This window comes from Macaca mulatta, chromosome 3 (assembly GCF_049350105.2).
Source record: "Macaca mulatta isolate MMU2019108-1 chromosome 3, T2T-MMU8v2.0, whole genome shotgun sequence".
NCBI lineage: Eukaryota > Metazoa > Chordata > Mammalia > Primates > Cercopithecidae > Macaca > Macaca mulatta.
In genome coordinates this window covers 184254502-184271259 of record NC_133408.1, presented here as the reverse complement: position 1 = coordinate 184271259, position 16758 = coordinate 184254502, and the positions used below count along the sequence as shown (strand labels likewise).

General features: G+C 40.5%; 1 protein-coding gene and 1 pseudogene across 6 annotated transcripts in view; one reads left to right on the top strand and one right to left on the bottom strand.

Annotated features, from left to right (window-relative positions):
- TPK1 (thiamin pyrophosphokinase 1) overlaps positions 1–2413 on the top strand; it is a 390760-nt gene extending 388347 nt beyond the window's left edge. For all 6 annotated transcript variants that reach the window (XM_077997626.1, XM_015135162.3, XM_077997625.1 and 3 more), the window contains one exon: positions 774–2413. In XM_077997626.1, coding sequence (XP_077853752.1) covers positions 774–892 — 119 coding nt within the window. In that variant the 3' untranslated portion in view covers positions 893–2413. The remainder of the gene's footprint in view (positions 1–773) is intronic.
- A 131-nt stretch (positions 2414–2544) lies between these two features.
- On the bottom strand, positions 2545–2689 carry LOC114677256 (U6atac minor spliceosomal RNA; annotated as a pseudogene).
- Positions 2690–16758: the final 14069 nt, after the last annotated feature.

The window sequence follows — 16758 nt, the reverse complement described above, 5'->3', positions numbered from 1 at the left end:
TGTATCAGCAAAGAGATGTGAAGTTACCAATCTGTGCCTAGGCATTAACTTGTTAGAGAATAAAAAATATGTATATGTATATATTTATGAAATATATAAATTCTAATCTTAATTCATAAGCCTTTTACTTTGATAAGTAGGTTAAAGGATTATCTTACCATCTCTTGCCCTCACTGTATAGCTGAGCTTAAGTGACTTGCTCAAGATTACACATTTGAAAGTTGGCTTTGACCTTTGAGTTTCTATTAATTTTTACAGAATGTAAGCTGTATTCGCTTTGGCTTTTCTTACTTTATGAGAAAACAATGACCAAAATCACATGCATTTTTTAGGTAATTTTCTATCTGTCTCATATCATTTCTACTTGAAGCTAAAACTACATCTTTATAGAGTATAATAACTTATATTAAATTCTAATTCTGAATTATCAAGAGAAACTAAAATTGTACCCAGGGAAGGAAGGAAGTAGCACATTACAAATACAGGTTTTGGTTTTGTAATTAGTAAAGGAAAAGAAAAGATTCTAATAAAATTTAATATTGAGAATGATATATAACCCAAAATGGCCAATAACCACTTCCAGGAAGAATGTTTACAATAGTTATAGAAATTTCCCATTTTAAAGCCATACATCATATATTTCACCTATCCCCCATTTATATATTTTTTATCAAAGTGTGTGCTTACTTGCTTTTTGGTAAGTGACAAAGTTAATCTACACTGGAGGAAGAAAAAGAAATAGTTACTAATTTTTTTCCCTTATTTTCTTACAGAAAATGATGTGCTTGCTTTTGGAACATTGGTCAGTACTTCCAATACCTATGACGGGTCTGGTGTTGTGACTGTGGAAACTGACCACCCACTCCTCTGGACCATGGCCATCAAAAACTAACCTGTCGACTGGCATCCATAAATGTGCCTCTGCCTTATCTCATTTCTCAACGGTTCATTGCTCAACAAGAACGATTCACCTGGGTTTGCAGGAATCTAAACCTCTGTAGGGGAAGCCCACTGGGTTTAAAGATGTTAGTGTTTAGATAATACAGGTAACATAAATGGCAGATCTCAATTTTATAGTAGTGGGAAAGATACATGCTAAGAAAGCAAATAAGCTCCATTACATTTTGTTGGAACCTAATGGGAATCATTCCACTATACAATTCAGTACTGATTATTCTACTTATGTTATTAATCATTCCATTTATCCTAGAAAATTGTTTTTAATTTGAAGCAGAGATCATTGTTGAGGTTCCTCTTGGGAGTCTAGAACATCCTTAAATGTCTAACAACAAGGGCTACCTCTGAGTACCTTTTAGTATTAGTTTTCTGTATAAGATATATATTATCTTCTACTGAAAAAAAATTCCTTTCAGATTGGGGTGTTATAAGTGCACCAGGTCACTCTGACCTTATTACTGTCTTTGGTATTGTCTTTTTTAAATAAATCAGGAATCACTGACCTAATTGTTAAATTTAAAAACAGGTAGTTATTATAAGCAAAGAGAAATGATGTGAAAGATAAATGATGATTCATGGAGCCCTACTCACACATTAACCCCCCCAACATCACAACCTAGGTGGAAAAAGCTGTGCAGAGGAAACAAGCATAAATATCAAATTCATTTCTGACATAGCTTAGACAGAAAAACTGTTGGTTCAAAGACCAGAAGTGTACTCACATTACCAGAAAATGAGTTTGTCTATGGGGATACATGAACACCATACACTAAGGAGCCTAACTCCAAAGCCTGCGTTCTCATCCTAGTCTGATATTCACCTAAGTTTCCGGATCCCTTTTGTTAGCTGTAAAATGGAAGTGGTTGGACTGATGGTGTCTGAGGTTCTTTCCCACACTGAAATTCTAAATTTTGACACTTAGCAATCATAGGGCTGATAATACACAGTTACTGACTTAGCCTAAACAACCTGGTGCATCAAAATGTATTCACCTTTCTTTTGTAAAGAGACCATCTTCTATCTTCTTTCCACCTTTCTCTATGTTTTATGAAACCAACTGTTGACATACAAATCATGATTGAAGGAGAACCTGTCCAATGTGTTTTATGTACACACATCCCTATGTTGCTATAAGAAAAGTGACAGTAACTGTTTTCTTTTTGGTGCTATGACAGTGTGAGACTCAGGTTGTCTGTAGAGAATGAAAGAAGCAGTGACCCACGTGACTGTGGCATTTTCGGCACTTGTCATTACTTTCTGCTTGACTGGAGGTTGAGACTCAGCCATGTTTCCATCTTCAGTTTCTGAAGACTAGTTATATATTCCTTACTCAAAATATATTCATAATATATAAAAGAAGTATATCTATGATTTTAAAATTTTACTACCAAAGAATGCATGTTCTATTTGTCCTGAAAATGTTACCAGTGTTAATAAATGGATACTTATCAAAAAAGAATATAGTTTCCTGAACCTTAGTAAATACTGGGGGACAGGGGATTAAAAAAAAAAAAGCATTGAGGCTTATCTCACACTACCACCTGAGTATCAGGCTGTAGCCATTGGGGGCCCACAGAAGGAGTTCTCTTAAAACATGGGCCACCATTCCCAGTTCCTGCCAGGCTACTGAGGAATTAGGTGCTGGTTTTAACCATACACATGTTGACAGGCCCGAGGGCCTCTTCCATTCTTGTCAAGGGAAGTGCTAACCTTCTCTCCTTTCATACAGCACTAGGTGCTGGTTTTATTACAGTCAGCCCTCCATATCAGTGGGTTCCACATCCATACATTCAGTCAATCCATCGTGGATTGAAAATATTTATAAAGAAAAGACTGGTTGCATCTGTCCTGAACACATACAGACAGTTTTCTTGTCATTATTTCCTAAACAATACAGTATAACAGCTGTTAGCATTTATATTGTGTTGGGGATTATAAGTAATCTAAAGATGATGTAACATACACGGGAGGATGTACCTAGGTTATATGCAAATACCACATCATATTATATCAGGGACTTAAGTATCCCATCCATGGATTTTGGTATCTGCAGGTTGGGGGTTGGAGAGGTTGTCCTGGAACCAGTCCTTGCAGATACCAAGGGACAACTATATTTCCCCCCTTCCCATTCCTTAAAACTACCTAAGTGTGTCTTTCTCTTTCTGTGCTACCCCACCGTGGCAGTGAAGTATCCACTTATTTTTATAACAATACAAGGCTGCAGATGGTGAGATCTCACGTACACCCAGTGAACTATCTGAGCCTCCCAGGAAGTCCCTCTTCTCTCGCTCCTGTTCAATTCAGATCCTGACCTGCAGCGTGTAGCCATGAAAGAGACTGCAGGTTGGGCCCTGCTGGGAAGCTGACAGGTGTTCCTTGACCTTCTGACTCCAGTCACTTTATTCTTTCTATGGGTCGGATTTATAGCATTTATAAATTTAGTTATCGTCACCCCCAAATGTCATCAGTCTACCTAAATCACTGATTAGTGAAAACATGCTATGATCTCACTTCTTGTTAGAAAGCAGGGAAAATCTGAAAATGGCTACAGCTATTGTAGCCTGGTTGAAGTCACACATGACCATGACATGTAATAAGTTATATGTGTGGTTCGAGGAATTGGGGCTAGAGTGGGGCATGGGTGAGAATCACTCAGAGCAAAAAAGAGGTGGACACAGCCTGGGGCATTCATACAGGTAAATGTTCACACTTTTGTGTCACGCTTCTATGTGTGTGGAATGCATTTTGCGTTATGCTTCCGTGTGTGGCGCAGATCTTGCCTACTAGTGCTGCTCAGACGTTTCCACAGCTTTACTTGAACTGTGAAAATAAAGCAGCACATAGATGTGGCGTGATTGCGACTGATGATATATGCCAAGTCAGTACGCAGCAAGAAACTGTTCTTCTCTCCTCTAAGGCTCTGTCAGTATGAGAGGCATACGGTCAGAATGGTGACTTTCAAACTATATTTACCGTGGCCCACTAGAAATACATCTGGTATACCTTGTGACCCAGTCCATAGACACACGCAAACAATAAAACATGCGTGTACTCCAATAATTTTATTCTCAATTGAAAAACACCAGAACTATATTCTAGATTGGAAAAAGAGCACCTAAGGGCAGAGCAAAATGCATATAAGTACCTTTTTAAAAAAGTGTGTGTGTATATAGGCAAGTGTTTTGCATTGACCATTCATTTTTTTTCCATAAATTTAGGACAACAGGAGTGTAATTTTAAAAACTCTTTCCCATCAAAGAATTAAGATATCCCATTATTAAAATATTTTAAAAATATGTTTCAGAATTTAAATGATTTCAATAAATTATTTAAAACTGGCATATTTGAGCAAGAATATATCTGGAGATATTTCACCTTATTTGCTCATAATTTAACCAAGGTCACACACACAACATTTTATTTTTCCACTCCCTGTTCTTCGTGTTTGTTTCACTGCCTTTATCACCAAACTAATAATAGTTTCTATTCTTACATGTGTGTTAAGAGGAATAACCTACCAATGACAGCAGGTTCAATGTGATCCTATTTGGGAATAAAAAAATCAACACAACTCTCTTAGGAGATGGGCAGGGGTATTCGATTATTTAAATTGTCTTTAGAGCATTCTGTTCAAAATAAAATGAATTATCCTTATACCTGCGGAGATTAAAATTGAAGCTACAAGGTCAAGCCTTTCTTGGGAGTCACATACAGATTCGAAAATTCCTGGCATGTATAGTACAAGTTTGCCCTTCCTTGCCCACAGCAGATTTCACTTATCAATCATAATTTTCTTTTCTGATGAGCCCCAGCCTGAGCCTCAGAATCTATCTCAAAACAGTTCTCCAGGCAGCCTTGATCAATTAGTCTCCATTGGGTTGGCATCCCTGGAGGCTCACAGCGTGCACAAAACAGCTCTGGGTACAACCCAGGAAAGAGGTCCTGGCAACATCACTCCTCTTCACAGGTCATAGGAAGTAAATAGATCCAAGGATTGTTCTCTTAAGTGCTTAATTCTACTGCCAAAAGCAAGGACTTTCTACACAACAAATAAAAACTAACTACATCCCTGCAAATAACTTGAAAAATGTAAGCAAGGCCCCGAGATCGCCGACAGTTGAAAAGTAGGAAATTTCTCACAATGGACCCATAGCTGGTCCCCGAGAACCAAGAAATCTGAGGTGTATACAGAGTCCAGAGGTAGAAAAGTGTTTTTAACTACTAATCAAAGGAACTGATAAATGTAGGGTGGCAAATCATACCATAACATTTTTTTTTTTTAAAACCTAAAGTCTAGTGAATATTCAATAGCCCATTATATTTTTGAACAATAAACATGGGAAATGATGAGAATAAAATTAGGCAAGAATAGAGCAGAGTTTCATCTGAATGGCATAATTTTGTTAACCATTAAACAGTATGAATCTTCTACTAGAATATGAACCCCTTGAGGTCCTTGACTGTCACCTGCTGTATCTCCTATTCCTGGAGTAGGGCCTTGTCTGTAGCAAGTGAGCAGTGAGTATTTACTCTACTGGTGCAGTGACTAAAGTCCCCACTTGTACCCATGCTGAAGGAACATACTGTACTGCTTCTCTAGTCCCTGACACTATTGCTCTTTTCTTTCCTTGTTCCCTAACTAACCAAGATTTAAAGTAGATACAGACAGTCCCTGACTCACAATGGGGTGACTTAGGGTTTTTCAACTTTACAATAGTGTAAAAGCTAGAATTCAGTAGAAACCTTACTTCGAACTTTGACTTTTGATGTAAAATTCTTCATAATAACTTTATTATGATAGGTTTGGGGTTAGATGATTTTGCCCAGCTGTAGGGTAATGTAAGTGTTCTGAGCACGTTTAAGGTAGGCTAGGCTAAGCTGTGATGTTTGGTAGTTAGGTGTATTAAGTGCATTTTTGCCTTATGATATTTTCAACTTAGGATGGGTTTATTGGGATGTAACCGCATCATAAGTCAAGAAGCCTCATGTTAATGTTGTTAATGTTGCCCTTGAATGGGTTCCTCAGTCTGAAAGATAAATACCCTAAACCTAGTCTGGTTAGATCTGGTTGTATCCTTCCTTGTTCACATATCTGAAGAAGAAAGTGATGTGCCAAGTTCAAGGCCAGGCCTAAAGGCATGGTCCAGGGCAAAACATTCAGCTAGTAACAAAGGAAAATCAAAAGGCCAAGCAATTTTAAGTTGCTCAAAATGGCTAGCTAAGGGAACATGAAAGCCAGGAGGCAAGTAATCAAATAGGCTTAGAATATTAGTGTAAGCTAAAAAGAGTCAAAGTAAATACGAAGAGAACATTTATTTTTTATTTTTTTAATATACGGGTTCTTCCTGTGTTGCCCCAATTGGATTCGAACTCCTGGACTCAAGGGATGCTCTTGCCTCAGTCTCCAAAGTAACTAGGATTACAGGCACGTGCCACCATGCCCAGCAAGTGAAGAGTATGTTTAATTGACTTCATTTAACAGGAAAAATGGAAGAAGTAAGAGGTTAAGAGAAAATTTTCAGAGTTAGAAATCTTGTAGCTGGAGTGATTTCTTGATTTGGAAGTTCAAGGCATGACCATGGCTGTCAAGAGTTGAGGTGGATTCCAGACAAGAGTACATGTGATTTTCAAATACTCTGAGACCTTGGCATTTAATTCGAATATTTTACTTGTGTTTAAATTTACTTGTTCTACAAATTAAACCTTTAACTTGCATATGAAATTAGCCTGAGGAGTCTAAAACCATAACAAAGAAATGCTGTGTTATCTGCAGCTGAATTCCCTATGCTAGATCTCGTTATTTGTGGTTCGGATTCAGTGTTTTCAAAGAAATAAATTTCACTGTTAACTCACTTTTGGAAAATTACTAAGGCCACAAAAAATGTATCCAAAAAAGTTTTTTTTTTTGTTTGTTTTTTTGAGACAGAGTCTCACTCTTGTTGCCCAGGCTGGAGTGCAGTGGCAGGATCTCGGCTCGGTGCAACCTCTGCCTCCCAGATTCAAGCAATTCTGCTGCCTCATCCTTCCTAGTAGCTGGGATTACAGTCACCTGACAGCATACCCAGCTCATTTTCTTTTTTTCTTTTTTTCTTTTTTTTTGAGACAAAGTCTTGCTCTTGCCCCGCCAGCCAGGCTGCAGTGGCGCGATCTCGGCTCACTGCAACCTCCACCTCTGGGGTTCAAGCAATTCTCCTGGCTTAGCCTCCTGAGTAGCTGGGATTACGGGCGTCCGCCGCCACGCCCAGCTAGTTTTTGTATCTTTAGTAGAGACAGGGTTTCATCATGTTGGTCTCGACCATCAGGCTGGTCTCGAACTGCTGACCTCAGCCTTAGCCTCCAGCCTCCCAAAGTGCTGGGATTATGGGCTTTTTTTTTTTTTTTTTTTTTTTTTTGACAGGGGTCTCACTGTCACCCAGGTTGGAGTGCAGTGGTGCGATCTCAGCTCACTGCAACATCCGTCTCCTGGGTTCAAGTGATTCTCATGCCTCAGTCTCCCAAGTAGCTGGGACTACAGCCATTAGCCTCCATGCCTGGCTAATTTTTTATTTTTTTGTAGAGATGGGGTCTCTCTATGTTCCCCAGGCTGGTCCTGAACTCCTAAGTTCAAGCAATCTGCCTACCTCGGCCTCCCAAAAACGTTATCTTTTGTTTTATTTTTGAGTTAGAATTCTTATTTTATAATAATTCTTTTTTGTTTGAGTTAGAATTATTTTATAGTTATTCTTTAAGTTTCGGGATACATGTGCAGAATGTGCAGGTTTGTTACATAAGTATACATGTGCCATGGTGGTTAGCTGCACCCATCAACCTGTCATCTAGACTTTAAGCCCCGCATGCATTAGGTAATTGCCCTAATGGTCTCCCTCCCATTGCCCCTCACCCCCCAACAGGCCCTGGTGTGTGATGTTCTCTTCTCTGTGTCATGTGTTCTTACTGTTAACTCCTACTCATGAGGGAGAACATGCAATGTTTGGTTTTCTGTTCCTGTGTTAGTTTGCTGAGGATGATGGCTTCCGGCTCCATCCAGGTCCCTGCAAAGGACATGATCTCATTCCTTCCAAAAGAGTTACCTTTGGATCACTTTTATTAACATATGTGGTTACTCAGCAACTATTTGTAGAATACACGAGAAAGCTTCCTATGTAATATTATGACATTCTACTCACCTCTCCCTTATAGAAATTCTCATGCTTTGTCCTACCACAACTTGCTGAATAACCCCAATAATTTTAGTGTCATAGGTTAGGAAATTTTAAAAACAATCATTTTGAAATAACGAGCCTCCCAGTATTAGAGCTATGGGACCAAATGTATGAAAGACATAGAATAAGGGATTCTTTCGAATAATATGTGAGTTTTACTTTTTTTGCGCTATAGAAAATACATAAGCGCCCATCAATACTTTCTCCACCATATCAACGTAATTTATTTAAGAAATATCTTTCACTCTACCTTTAGTTCCTTATTCGTGAAACAAACGTCCTAGGCCCCAATGCTCCACACATTATGCTCTTTTATTTGCATTCCTTAAAATTCAGGGAAACCTACATGAATAATGAGATGGAGAGAAATGATGCAGAAAGGTGTTGGGATAGCTTTTAGTCAGTGAATTTATTAGGCATATTTTAAAGTTGACCTTTTAATCCAAGTTTTTATTCAATTCTATTGCAAGGAACTGAGCAGCATGGCCGGTTGGAATATTTGCATGCCAGCGGCATTGGGCAGTGAGTTTCATGAGGAAGCCATGGATTAAATCATGAAGCAGCCAATATATTATTTTCAAGGCTTGAGAGATACAGGAGATTTTTTTTTTTTTTTTTTTTTTTTTTGAGACAGAGTCTCGCTCTGTCACCCAGGCTGGAGTGCAGTGGTGTGACCTCAGCTCACTGCAACCTCTGCCCCCCGGGTTCAAGCGATTCTCCTGCCTCAGCCTCCCGAGTAGCTGGGACTACAGGCGCCCGCCATCACGCCCGGCTAATTTTTTGTATTTTTAGTAGAGATGGGGTTTCACCGTGTTAGCCAGGATGGTCTTGATCTCCTGACCTTGTGATCCACCCGCCTTGGCCTCCCTGCCCTAAATTTTAAGAAGTGGATATGCAAATCACTTTCATAATTTCTTCTCTAGATACTCTAGTAATTATATACCCGTATAAATACATTAATAATGTTAGTCATATTGAGGCCATTGTTATTCATTCCTGTTTTGAGGAATGAAAACTTTCCACAAGTTGCTCTAAGGCTTAACCATTCTCTTGGGTAGATGTGTCATTTATAAGAGCCAAAGCTTCACAGAACTAAAATCAAGTAAATAATGTTAGCGTTAAAGGGGATGGGGTAAATGGATTGACTACAAAGAATTAGAGAAATTACAGAAGCCTCAAATTACTAAAGTTTCCAATTATTCATACTTTAGCCTCCTTAAAAAAAATTCCATATACCAGAACCTTTTTGATGACTCTGTGGGAGGCACTTTTCATCTTCACATAAAAAAGACTCTGCTAACAATTTTTCCATCCAACAACAACTACAGAACAGACCCATTCCCACTAGACATGGCAAGCTCCCGGCAACAGAAGTGTTCAGTCTAAGGCTAGACAAATGCTTGTGGGGATCTGGCCTCTAAATTAATCTCCAAGGTTCTGTGTTGAGTAACTCCCCAGGAAATCTAACATTTTACAGCTATATGAAGTTTGAGGGAAAGGGCAGATGTATCTGCTTCCTTCTAAAATTGTGCTGATTAGCTAAAATCATCACAAGCAACCTTAACTTTGTACTTTTTGTAAATGCATTCTTATGGCCTCACTGAAAATTTACCAATACTGCATCTACTGGTCAGGTTTCTAAGTAGATTTATGACTGAAGCGTTTGCTCTCTGTAAGACTATGGATGCAAGAATGTAGATAAAAATGAGTTTCACTGGGTAGATGAGAGTTCCACAGTCCTCGGCAGGAAACTAACCCTGGCCATTTCATTAGAAGTTAACTTTCAATAAACCAGACAGTCCAGTTATATGGGATATTCCAGGTTGACATGTCATTGTCCTTACACGCAAATTTTAGTACCTACTGTAAGACAGACATTAGGGTATAAGGATGCCCTCACAGAACTTACATTATGGTAAATGAATAGGAGACAAATGAGAGAAAGGGGCCAGGAGTCAAAGAGGCATGGGAAGAGAAAGAAAAAGAGACAGAAGTACCAGGGAACACAGACAGGGAAGCTGTAGAAAGTACAAAAATGGGGCATTCACTGTGGGCACAGGAGATAGGGAAAGAAGAAGAGAGTGGAAAGTTTGCTTCCCTTTTCTAAACCACTCAGAATGACAGCATTACCTTAAATCATTGTTTTGTTTTGTTTCATTTTCAGACGAAGTTTTGCTCTTGTTGCCCAGACTGGAGTGCGGTGGCACAATCTCGGCTCACTGCAACCTCTACCTCCCAAGTTCAAGCGATTCTCCTGCCTCAGCCTCCTGAGTAGCTGGGATTACAGGTGTTTGCCACCATGCCCGGCTAACTTTTTGTATTTTTATTAGAGATGAGGTTTCACCATGTTGGCCAGGCTGGTCTTGAATTCCTGACCTCAGGTGATCTACCTGCCTCGGTCTCCAAAAGTGCTGAGATTACAGGCGTGAGCCATCGTGCCTGGCCTACCTTAAATTATTAAACCAAAGTTGCTCTAGAAGTGGAAGACAGTCTTTTATGCATTCAGTAAAAATGATGTTTGTGAGACATTTGTAATAGACTAATATTAAGAGCATAAAGGATACAGTGCATATGTACATTTTGATTACATGTATGTAAATAATAGCCAATACTAGAAGAGAATATATTTAAATTTTTAACATGGTTGATTTTGAATAATGATATTGTAGGTAAGTTTTTTCATTATAAATCTATCTACATTTTTCTATATTTTGTAAAAATAGGTGACATGTATGTTTATAAATCAGAATTTTTAAAAACAGTTGTATTTGATTTAAAATATTTAAAATATATGTGAGAAAAAAAACCTCAGTAAATTATTATTCAAACATTATGAAGACATGAATTATTATTCAAACATTATGAAAAAACAGAGAGGCTCAATGAGGCCCACAGAGGCAGACAAAATCTGATTCTCCAAGGCCCTCATGAATAGAAATGTGTAGACAGGCCACGGAAGAAGGACAGAGGAATAGGCAGGGCGCGCAGAACAGCAGCCAGCACGAAGACCCTCATTGTCTGACTCATTCTGCAATTTCTCAGACATTGAGATGGCACTTATTCCCAAGCACATGTTTTTTCTTTTTTATAAAGTTTCAACTTTTCCTTAAATCATTTATTCATTCAACAGACAATCATTAAGCATCTGTGCAAACTCCATTTCAGTTAGAATCATGCTATTGCTTATCCCCTGTACTCAGACTCACCAGGAAAAACCCTATCACAATCCGACCCTTTCCCTCTCCAGCACCTGAAAATTTCTGGGGGGGAGGTAAAAAAAACAAGGCCGGGTATGGTGGCTCATGCCTGCAATCCCAGCACTTTGGGAGGCTGAGGCAAGCGGATCACCTGAGGTCAGGAGTTCGAGACCAGCCTGACCAACATGGAGAAACCTTGTCTCAACTAAAAATACAAAATTAGCTGGGTGTGGTGGCACAGGCCTGTAATCCCAGCTACTCGAAGGCTGAGGCAGGAGAACTGCTTGAACCCGGAAGGCAGAGTTTGCAGTGAGCTGAGATCATGCCATTGCACTCCAGCCTGGGCAACAAGAGCGAAACTCTGTCTCAAATACATACATACATACATACATGCATACATACAAATACAAAACATGACAACTATGATGTCTGACCTCACTTAAAATTGCATGCACACATCCCAATACACCTTTTTTAAGTAGGTCTTTAATGATGCCTGGTAATTCTACTGCATATCCCCAAACAATTCATTCTCCCATTTTCTTCGTTTCTATTTCATGGCTGCTCCTCTTCCTCAGACTTTCAATACCTCTTCCCCAACTCCTCACTTCCATTTGGTGACCTAGCTTCCAACTTCTCTGAGAAAATTGTAGCAATCAAAAAAGAACTCAGACTCCATCCCATTCTCCACCCACCAGCATCTGCCCCTGCCACCTTTCCTTCTTTTACCATAGATGAACCATCCACCGTTCCCATCAAAGTTGGCCATCCACTTGTGCACAGTTCTCCTTTCTGGTCCCTTCAGGATCATCCTACAACCTGCCCCTCTCTTTCCTACATCATGGGGGTTTTCCCCACTTTCCCCTGGATCACTCCAATTGGCATAAAAAGTACTTCCTTAAATTGCTTTATTGACCCTACCTCCTTTATCAGCCACCACCTCATTTCTTTATTCTCCTTTGCAGTATACTTTTAAATGTTGTCTAAGGTGCACTGTAGTTCCAATTCCCCTCCTGTTTCTCTCTTAAACCCACTCCAAGGATGCATTGGCCTCCCCATTCCACCAAAACAACTGGGCGCTGGTGAATCCATTGCTGAAGTCAGTGGTCAAGCCTCAGTCCTCATTGGACTTGACATGTCTCATCAATATTTAATACAATTATCACATTCTACCCTTGACTCCCAGGACACTAAACTCTCCACTCTCCCGCCGTTACTCCTGTCTCACTGGTCAGTCTTCTGTACCCTTCGCTGGTTCCTCATCTTTTCCCCCAGCCTTTTAACGTAGGACAGCTGCTAGGGAAGGCCTCGTTCTTTTCTTTTTCATTGTGTCTGCTCACTCTTAGTGGTCACACCTAGTACATACGGTCTCCAACAATGTGTGCATGGAAAGTCACAGACTGAATCTTCTACTTCCACTCTGATATCTGATGGACTTTTCGCACTCAGCATGTCCAAGACTAAACCGGTACTCTTCTCCCAAAAGCCTGTGTCATCTCCTACCTCCCTATCTCAATTGCTGGTAATCCCGTCCTTCTCGTTTTCAAGCCCAAAACCTTGGAGTCATTCTGATTTCCTCTTTCTCTTGCACTTGCTAGTTCTGCTTTCAAAATGGACTTTGACTCCTCCTTGCTGTGTCATGATCACTCTGGTTCAGGTCACGTGGTCTGTCTTGTGAATTACTCCAGTGGCCTCCCAGTGGTTCCTGCTTCTACCCTGAGCTCCTTCCTGACCATTAGCACAGTGGCCACCTCCCGTCATGCCATTTCTCTACTTAAAATCCTGCTTAGGATTAGGAAGAAAGGCAAAGTCTTTACAATGAACTGAAATAGCCTAGATGGCCTCCCATCACTTCTCTAATCTTATTTTTTGCCCTCCCTCTTCTCACTCTCCTCAAGCTTCATGGGCCTCCCTCATGGGCCTCCTTATTCCTCAGACACAACCCTTGCAGCCTTGGTCCTAGCTGTTCTGTCTGCCTGGAATGCACCTCCCCACGTGTCCATCTAGCCAGGGCTCTTGCCATTCACATACCATTTTTCTAACCGAACTTTCTCAACAAGGCCTCCTCGGAGCTTCGTATTTAATAAAGAAATAGGCCCACTAACCCAACTCCACCCCACTATACCCCTGGCACTTTCAACGCCCCTTACTCAGTGTTGATTTTATTTTTTCCAAAGAATTCCTCACCTAGCATCCCACATAATTTACTTATTTATTATGTTATCTCTCTTCCCCTTGCTAGAATGTAATCTCCACGAGGGCAACAATTTTTGTTGTTTTCACAGACGTTTCCCAAGGTTCTAGAGCAACATGGCAGATGCATTCCTTCATTCAACAAACGCCTGCTGAGAATTTTCCACGTGCCAGGCAATGGGAATTGAGTGCAGAATAAAACCATCATGCTGTCTGTCCCTTTAAAACCTCACAGTCTGATTCTTATTGAGATTTCCTGGACACCTAACTTTTAAAATATCTATGGGAAAGTGGAAAAGCACCAAGAAGAACTGCATCAGCCACACTCACAGCATACTAAATGCTCTCTTCAAACCCTGAGATTCTGCTGACTGAAATAAACACCAGAACTGTCCACTTGGGTTTTAGGCTTCAGTGCTATCTCAGACAATTAAGCATCTACAAACTAGGACTCCAAGGTTCCTCAATCTAGTACGCAAAAATGTATTTGCCTTAATGACACTAGGTAGAACTAATGATGAACAAAATAAAGCAAATAAGATACTATGTCTTTCTCACCCCAGGATTCTAGTCTCTCAATACTAATTCTAGCGTCTCAATAATTCTTCCCCTAAATTAAAAAATTAAAAGCTTTGAATGAAAATATCCCCATTAAAAAAATTCCCCTGACATGGTAATCGAGTCTTACGCTTTAGCCAATAATTAGCTGGACTGAAATTTTTCCATGCCCATTTTTCTGCAGTTCTGGCAGCAAATTGTTAACCCCAGGCAATTTTTAATTAGCACCCTTTAAAAGTGGTTTGCTAAATTAGTCGACTCTGAAATCACCTCACCCAAATGATTAAGTTCAAATTGCATTTCAAATCCATCACCTGTTTTGACTGTATGAACATACTATCAGCCCAGGATGGTTAATTACAATGTTTATGTGTCTGGGTGCTCACACACGCATAGCACAGCATGCAGCAAATGCCAGCTGGCACATCCTGACGCTGCTGTTTCTAGTGTCCTGCCGGCCTTTTGGTGTTGACATTTCTATCACCAGCAATCGTTCCGGCGCCTTAATCCTGTGGAGACAGTATTTAAAGATAACTCTCCTTACATCCAAGTAAATCACTTGTTATCTTGAGAAAACCTAGGGCCTACTTTAGTGAGGCCTTGGTGGTGGCTATGCTCAGCTGGCCTGACAGCTGTGCTAACTCAGGGGAGGCCACTCCGTCCTCATACCTTTCACACCCAAATCATATTTATGAAGCACCTATTAGTAAGTGCATTCAAATTATTTAATTCTAAAGACTAGGAATGAGGTAGTTTTTGTTTTGTTTTGTTTTGTTTTGTTTGCTTTGCTTTGCTTTTTTGGGATGGAGTTTCACTCTTTTGGCCCAAGCTGGAGGGCAATGGCATGATTTCAGCTCATTGCAACCTCCACCTCCAGGGTTCAAGTGATTCTCCTGCCTTAGCCTCCCAAGTAGCTGGGATTAGAGGCACATGCCACCACGCCTGGCTAATTTTTGTATTTTAGCAGAGATGGGGTTTCACCATGTTGGCCAGGCTGGTCTCGAACTCCTGACCTCAGGTGATCTGCCTGCCTCAGCCTCCCAAAGTGCTAGGATTACAGATGTGCACCCCTGCACCTAGCTGAGGTAGTTTTAACTCTGACTCATTGATGAGAACATGGAACAACAGAAGGCTTAAATAATTCAACCAAAGTTAGTGACAGAGTCAGAACAGACTTCTGGTCACCTGACTACAAGTCAATTGCCACCACCTAGTGCCCCCATCATCTCCAGTCTCCATTCCCCCAACCATCTCCTTGTCTCCCTTTCTCAAGTTCTGTCTCCCTCTAATCATGTTTCTACCCTGCAGCCAGTTCTTAAACCACGAACCTGCTTGCAATACTCTTTTGCTTACATAGCTTACCATTGACACTGGCTAAGGTTCAAGGTCATCCTGCAAAGCCTTGTGTCATCTGTCTTCTGCCTTCCTCTTCCATTTGCTCATCACACTCCAGCCACGCTGACAACGTGCAGTTCTCTAAACTCTCTTTGCTCTCTCAAGGCCTTTGCCCAAGCGAATCCCTCTGCCTATGACCCAGTGCCTACCCCTGCACTTTCACTAGGGTTATCACTGGTTCCTCCAGGCAGCCAGTGGGAAAGCTGAGTCCAGGCTCTTCCCTTGGCCTCTCCCAGGGGAAGGCAGGCTCCAGCATGGCTCTCACTGAATCTGGCACAGTGGGAGCTGCAGCAGCATTGGTGCCCATACCTGACCTGAGTAGGCCCATTGAACTGGGACTTCGCCAATGCTGGAAGACAAGGTAGACACTGAGATTCCGTGAGGGGACAGCAGTGATGGGACTCTTCATGGAGCCAGCAGCCAGTGGCCCAGGAAAAGGAAGCAAGGAAATCCGGGAAGGGTATAAATCTGATTCAACATATTGTTATATGGTCATTCTACAAGATCAAGATGTCTTACTTATTGTTCCACAACCCAAAGAAAGTAGATCATCATTTTCCTTTTTTTTTTTGGTAGTTTTTTTTTTTTTTTTTTAGACATTGATTAGAAAAAAGAATCAACTTAAGGAAAATCTGTCAGGTACTTAGCATTGTTAAAACTTAACTTGCCTGCTTTTCCATTCTACTTCTTTACATGCTCCTTGCTTACAGGGCTATTTTCTGATAAAGGGAGGTGAGGATTCCTTCCTGTTGTAATTTGTTCCATGAGGTCTGTTCTAAGAGTGGGTGGTTTCTAGGAGATTTCACACCCGGCTTGGAACTGGTGGGACATGTGTTAGCTCCAGCTGGCAATAAGAATCTTAATAATTCTGGCCTCAAGTTTATTCTCGAAGTCTAGGTGAAGACTGACACAACCTCAGAGCTGGAAAGAACCCTCGAAGACAAAGACTCTGGGGCCTGAGTCTTACTTGGTTAATGAGCAATCATATTTGCAGATAGCAGGTACATGCCCTAACACAACCACAATTATAAGTCTTTAATTCCTTTAAGGTAACGGAACTATTTTGGAATATCTTAAACATCCGAGCATACAGTTAGGTGACTAATGACTTGAGTCTTATGTGTTTGACATTGAAATGAACATACTGTAGAATTTCCCCCACCAGGTGGCAGCCAAACCTTACTAAACTATGATGTGTATATTCCACATGTATACAAGTAGTGTGTATATTTTCACTGCTTGTTGGCCAAGTAGAC